At 49.3% G+C, this 6,112-nt stretch overlaps 1 protein-coding gene across 1 annotated transcript in view; it reads right to left on the bottom strand.

The window, feature by feature from the left end:
• Positions 1-1,138: 1,138 nt before the first annotated feature.
• Positions 1,139-6,112, bottom strand: part of APBA1 (amyloid beta precursor protein binding family A member 1) — a 149,094-nt gene continuing 144,120 nt past the window's right edge. Inside the window, 3 exon segments of the mRNA XM_079112980.1 lie at positions 1,139-2,979; positions 3,673-3,813; positions 5,750-5,869. Of these exon segments, the coding sequence (XP_078969106.1) occupies positions 2,908-2,979; positions 3,673-3,813; positions 5,750-5,869 (333 nt within the window). The 3' untranslated portion in view covers positions 1,139-2,907.

Below are 6,112 nucleotides of genomic sequence, written 5' to 3'. Positions count from 1 at the left end.
GTCTCCCTGAAAAGTTCCCACTGGAGAAGGCAGAGGCAGGGTGGATTGTGGTGCATCCTGGGTAGACCAGGAGGGAGAGGGGAATCTGGGAGCCTGTTGCCAAAACTGAATGACCAGCCTGTCCCAGTGGAGTGGTCAGAGTGGCTAGGGTGATTTTGTGCCTTGCAGTTGGGGGACAGGCTGCTCTGCACATACATCATCCCAGCTATGTGGGGTGCTGAGATATTTACTTATGTATCTACACATACATGGGATGTCAGAAGGGAAAGAGACCACCACCTCTTTGGGGACTTTCAGACAGAGTGACTAACACTTGAGATCCCATTTCTGAGGTTGACCACATGTAGGCTGATGTTAGCAGAGGAAGAACACATTTCAGTGGGCCGGGCCTACACCAAGCTCCAACAACTCCCACTCCGGGTGTGAGGAACCACATCGATTAGCACAACAAAAAGTGATGCAGAAATAATCTTACTCTTATGCTAAAGTACATGAGTTCTCTAGAAGAGCTTACAAAATCGGCTTTTCAGCACCTCTCGAAGTTTCTAAGGTTTTTGTGCAACAGGAATAGAACTTATTTTCTCTTTCTCTCTCTTTAGGGTAAAGATACTTTGATGTAATTATTTAGGGGTTGGGCAGGGATGTGCTCCTGAAGTTACCATCCCTGGCCAATTACAGACAGGCCTCTGCGATCCTGTCTAGGAGCCTGGGCAGGTGCTGCCACTGGCCACCCTGGGGACAGGCTGACATGAGTCCTTGTGGTGATTTTCCGAGGCTCCTGTTGCCTGAAATGCTGATGATGCTTCATTTCTGTTCTACCCACTGTCTCTTTTGGCAGAGGAGAGATGGACTGATAACTCTTTAATATTTGATTATAATATTAGGCTCTCTGAAGTTTGATTATTTCAGGAAAGGTAAATAGAATTTGGACTGGAGTTCTTTGTCCTCACATTTATGGTGGGTTGACCTTGGGCTTGTCACCTGGCAGCATTCTGTTAAATATCCTTTAAACAAGTCCAGAGTCCTGGATCACTCATCCTGGCTCCGATGGCCCCACCCAGCCAGTACCCTTTGGCAGCGACAACTCCTGCCTACACAGGACATGTGGACAGCCGGTGGCCTCCTTCATTGGGGCTTGAGAGTGAAACAGAGACTCCAGCTGCTGACTCCTTTCAAACATTTGGATTTCCTGATTCTTAATTCAGAAAACTCAAAGTCCAGAGAGTCCAGAGGGTTGGACTCTCTGGCTGAAGTCTCATGTCTCCAAACTTGTTATGTTTACTTTTCTCCCTTAAATCCCTCTGTTCTCTAGATAAATACATCCTACCTAACATTTGCTCACTGGATTCCTATATCCACAGACACAACATAAATATCCCAGATGCAGAGAACAGGGGCTATATTAATATTACAAAATATATTAGTTTTTCTTCCCCTGTCTCTACTGAGGTCATGAATGAAACAAAAACAAAACCAAATCACACCCCACATGGGGGGGGAAAAAAAAAAGAAAAAGCTCTTTGGACCAAGAATAAGTGAAAAATGGCTCAGAATAATGTTACTAAAACATCCACACTGAACTGAGACAGAATCCAGAAGTGTGGGGCACCCAGTGGAAACAAGACATTCCACACCAGCTGAAAGCTCCCTCGGACCCACCAGGCAGCAGGATATTACTAGAACACATTTGGGGATTCTTAGGCATTTGAGGTCATTATTTACCCCCTAATTTTATGGTTAATGGGCTATTCTGGCCTTTCAGATGCCAGGTCCCACCTGGTGGTCCTGACAGACCAGAAGGTTGGACTCACCTGGGGCCCAGAAATATGACATCACCCTCTTCCAGGGCAACAGTACCTTCTTCCCAGCCTCAACCCCCATGTGTGTACAGGGGTGGAGAGTCTAAGAAGACTCTGAGTCCAGGTGGTGTTGGATAGCCAGGTCTCAGTCAGACAGCATCTCTCTCAGGACAAGGCTGACTGGATCCTGCATGCCTAATCCCCTGCCAGGGGCCGGGGTCTCCCAGAAAGGGGCTGTGGGGTTTCTGGGGGCTGTGTGCACCAGATTTTTAGCTTGCCTCCCTGGTGGTGGGGAGCAGGGGAGGGCGATATGCACGTGATATACTGTGAGTGTGTGTGTGTAATATATGGAGAGGCAGATAGCACCCGCCTGCATTATCTACTGACCAGCGACCTCAGGCCCACTGGCAGAGCTTCAGCTGCCTGGTGAATTGACACTCTCTCTGCAACACTATGGCAGCCTGTCCAAGGCTGTCACTTCCCCTTTTATCCTTATGTGAGGAGGCCTGTGTTAGACCACACATATATGTAGAAACTAAAACGACCTATGAAAGAGGTTGCAGGTTGGCTCAGAGATTCTGGATGGAGATAACGTATGGGGCCCCAACCTCAGGTGAGCAGTGCATGTCTTTGACGTGGGCTGGTCCCTGTTACTACCACATCCCTGTCAAGAGATCGGAAGACAGCAGAGATCAGCAACTGAGTTTTAGGCACTGCCGAGGGAGCATCTGCACTGCCCCTGGGAGTTTCTTCTAAGAGGTCTGTGCCTTTTGGGGTTGGATGATCCCCCTTGGGCAGTGACAGTCACCTTGGGACCCTTGAAGACCCTACAGGATGGCCCTGGGCATATCCCTGATGGATGCTGGCTGTTCTCCATCCTCGAGGGAGCACATACAAAACTTTCCTGATTTTTTAAGGGGGGAAAAAAAAGCAAACTGGAGAGAGACAGAGAGCAAAGAGGTCCTTGCGGATTCTTCTCTTCCTGTGTTAAGATCGAATGCTGGGCGCGAGAGGAAAATGTCTCAGCGGACACACGGATGCAGCACAGAAACACAACCACGATGAGGAGAGTCCTCCATGCAAGCCTCCGCGAGGGCGAGCCAGGCGCTCAGATGTAAACGGGCTGCTCCTGGGCCGTCAGCAGTCTGTACATGGCAGCTGGCATGGTCTTCATGTGGATCTGAGGGCAGGAACGCACGTGAGCATAGGGCCGGCCAGAGAGACGAGGCCTCTCCCGGAGGGGGCTTCCAGGATACCCGCCCCCACCCAGGACCTGACGGGGCGGCCCAGGAAGAACAGGATCCACAGCTTTCTCAAACATTCAGGGGTGATGGGAGGGGAACAAGGGAAACCAGGGAAGGCTTATTGTCCCCATCCAATGCTCTCGTTCTCATCAGTCCTTGGAAAGACAGAGAACCCTTAGGTGGAAGGAGAGTGACTCGGCTGTGGGGTTCCTGCCGCCTTTCCCCTCTCTGCAATAAGGAAGCAATAGCCCATCAGCTTTGGACCTGCAGCCAGGGCTTCAGAAGGGCCACCGTGTGGGCAAGGCTGGTCTCCAAGGGTTAGTCTACCGAGCACATTTGTAGGATTAATGGGGAAAAATGAAGGAAACCTGGGTCGCCATCAACAGGAGCAACACAGCTCTGAGTGTTGAAGGGAAGGTGAGTGGTGATTTGCTTTCACATTGTGCGGGAGCCCTCAGGCAGACTTTCTCTGATAGTATTCAAATTTTGGTCCAAGGTGGTTCTGGTTATTGAGAGGAAGGGACGTGAAGGGAGGTCCCTGGAGGGACTGTGGGGGCCAGGGCCAGCAGGATGCCAGGGGTACCAGATGGGACCCTCAGTCCCTCCCCCAGCCCGAGCCTCCCTCCTACCTCCCCAACGGCGTTGGAGAGGATGTGGACTATCTTCTCATGGGGGGTGGCCACGACGCTCTGTCCGTTGATTTCAATGATCCGATGTCCCACGCGGACGCCTCCCCTCTCAGCTATTCCCCCTCGCATGAGGCTGCAGATCTACCAAAGCCAAACATCAGGTTACACCTTGTGGGCAGCACCACGTCTCAGATCTGTGTGGGACAGAAGACTCTCTTCCCTGGGACCCTCATCCCCTAGCAGGCACATCTCTGAGAAGCAGACATAGCTAGGCTGAGGGCACCTAAATCTCTTATGATATTTTCACAAGAAATAGGTTCTGTAGGTCCACGTGGCCACCTTAGTCATCTGGTTTGCTGGATTTCACGACATGCTGAATCTAAGAATTAGGTCTTCCAAGCATATTTGGTGGGATGGATTGGGAAAAATGAATCCTCCGGGCCTGGGTGACAAGAGCTGCCTGGGTCTGTCACCTGGTGCTAGCATTTCAGATTGTCAGCCTGTGTAGCACAGGTTAGTAGTTTCATAGTCACAAGTGGGCTCAAACATTAATTAAAGCTAGCAGCCTGTTTTGTAGGGTCACAACTGCATGAGCCAAAGTGGCACTGGAACCCCACTTGTACCCCCAAAATATGGCCAGGCACCTTTCTACCTTCCCAGCTCTGCAACCTGTATTCAAACTCAGTGATGGTGCAGCCAGGCACTGCAGTGGACAGAGGCTCCTGGCAGTTGGCAAATGAATCTCTAGGGATACAGGGTATAACTGTCCCTCCCTCTCACACTAAGCAACCCATTCCTATTATCTGAGCAACATTTTTTTTTTTTTTGTGGTGCTGGGAAATTCAACCCAGGGTCTTAGACATGCTATGTAAATGCTGTGCCCCTGAGCTACACCCCCAACCCTGACTTTTAACATTACTCAAATATGAACAAAGTAAATGAGTATAAACAGAGAAAAAGATGACATCAGACCAAATCTCTAAGGAGGAACCCAGGTTCCTTGAACAGGCAAGCCAGGCTACTGAGGTTCAGAGACCACAGGAAATAGGGCTGGAAAGTTCAACTCCAACTGGGAATTTCAAGGCTATTTCTAAACCTTACAACCTACTTGGAATGAAATTTTAATTACCGAAGGACTCTTAATTGAAAGTTAAGGGAAGCGTGCAAAAAGAATGTCCTTCTGTTGGGAAAGATAAATTCAAAGAGTGGGCAGCTTCATCCAAAACTCATGAAATCAAGGTTAGAGATGGAGAACGGTCACCACCACAGCCCAGAATTGCCATGAATCCAGAACAAGGCAAACCGGGACATACAGGAGTATTATTGAGGGCAGTTTGTTTGGGATGAAGAAAAGGAAACAGCTAGTTGGTGGTAGCTGTAAAACATTGCAAATGTACTTACTGCCACTTAAATTGTTAGCTGTAAATTTTTGGTTATGTATATTTTGCCACACACACACACAAAAAAAAAAAAGAAAAATAAGGAAGTACTATTTAAGGCAGACAGTCAAGTGATAAAAATACTTCATTCCTAAAGCTAATTCAGGCTAATGTGGTGACTGGGCTAAGCACAGATCATTCTCGCACAATAGCCCTGGGCAGGGGTCTTGGCCTGGGCTGCACTCTGGACACGTGGGGAGTTTGAAGCCTAGTAAGCAGCTTTCTCTGCCCCGGTCTAGGTAGTGCGGCAGCTCAGCAGGAGCTCTGAGTATAGCCAGGAAGACAGCTGCAATCCCAGAGAGGAGGCAGCCCTTGGTGGGGACATCCCAGCTACCAGGACAGCAGGGGGAGGACAACTCTGCATGGTCACTGTCTTGGCTTTGAGGGCCAAGCTCTGCTCCTGAGCCTTTCTCTTCCCATGAAGAATGGCAATAACACAGAATTTTCTGCTCTCGGGGAATCTACCAAAGAAGAGCTGAGTGGGTCTTCATCTACCTATCTCCTTCCCTTATGGATGCTTTTGGGGAATGGACTAGCTGGGGAAAAAAATAAAACAACAACAAAAAACAAACCCCAAACGGAACGTGGCTACGTTTTTGTCAACATTTGGAAAAGGGTGTGGAGTGAGTTGTACTTACAATTCCATTTTGGACACTGAAACCCAGCTGGTAGCGAAGGTCTGGTCTTCTGATTAATACCGTGGTCACTGGAGGACACCTCACGATATTCAGCTTGACACGGGACTGATTCTTTAAGCCCTTAAACAAGAATAGTGTACAGTGGATACAGCGACCACTGAGGCAGGCAGAACAAATAAGAGCAAACAGCATCCAAGGCAGAAGGCGCCCTAGGACTCTTCTGAAGCTCCTGCTGTCTATGTCTGAGTACCTGCTCTGGTCCTGTCCCCTGGAGGCCATATCACCCCAGGGGAGGAAACTGCAGGGTTCAAATGGAGCTCTTTCAACCCAGGCCAAGATCAGCATCGTGTGGGCAGAATCTTC

Source organism: Sciurus vulgaris (assembly GCF_902686455.1).
Source record: "Sciurus vulgaris genome assembly, chromosome: 15".
In the NCBI taxonomy this organism is placed as follows: Eukaryota; Metazoa; Chordata; class Mammalia; order Rodentia; family Sciuridae; genus Sciurus; species Sciurus vulgaris.
The sequence above is the reverse complement of the archived record's forward strand: the minus strand, read 5'-3'. Positions and strand labels throughout refer to the sequence as shown.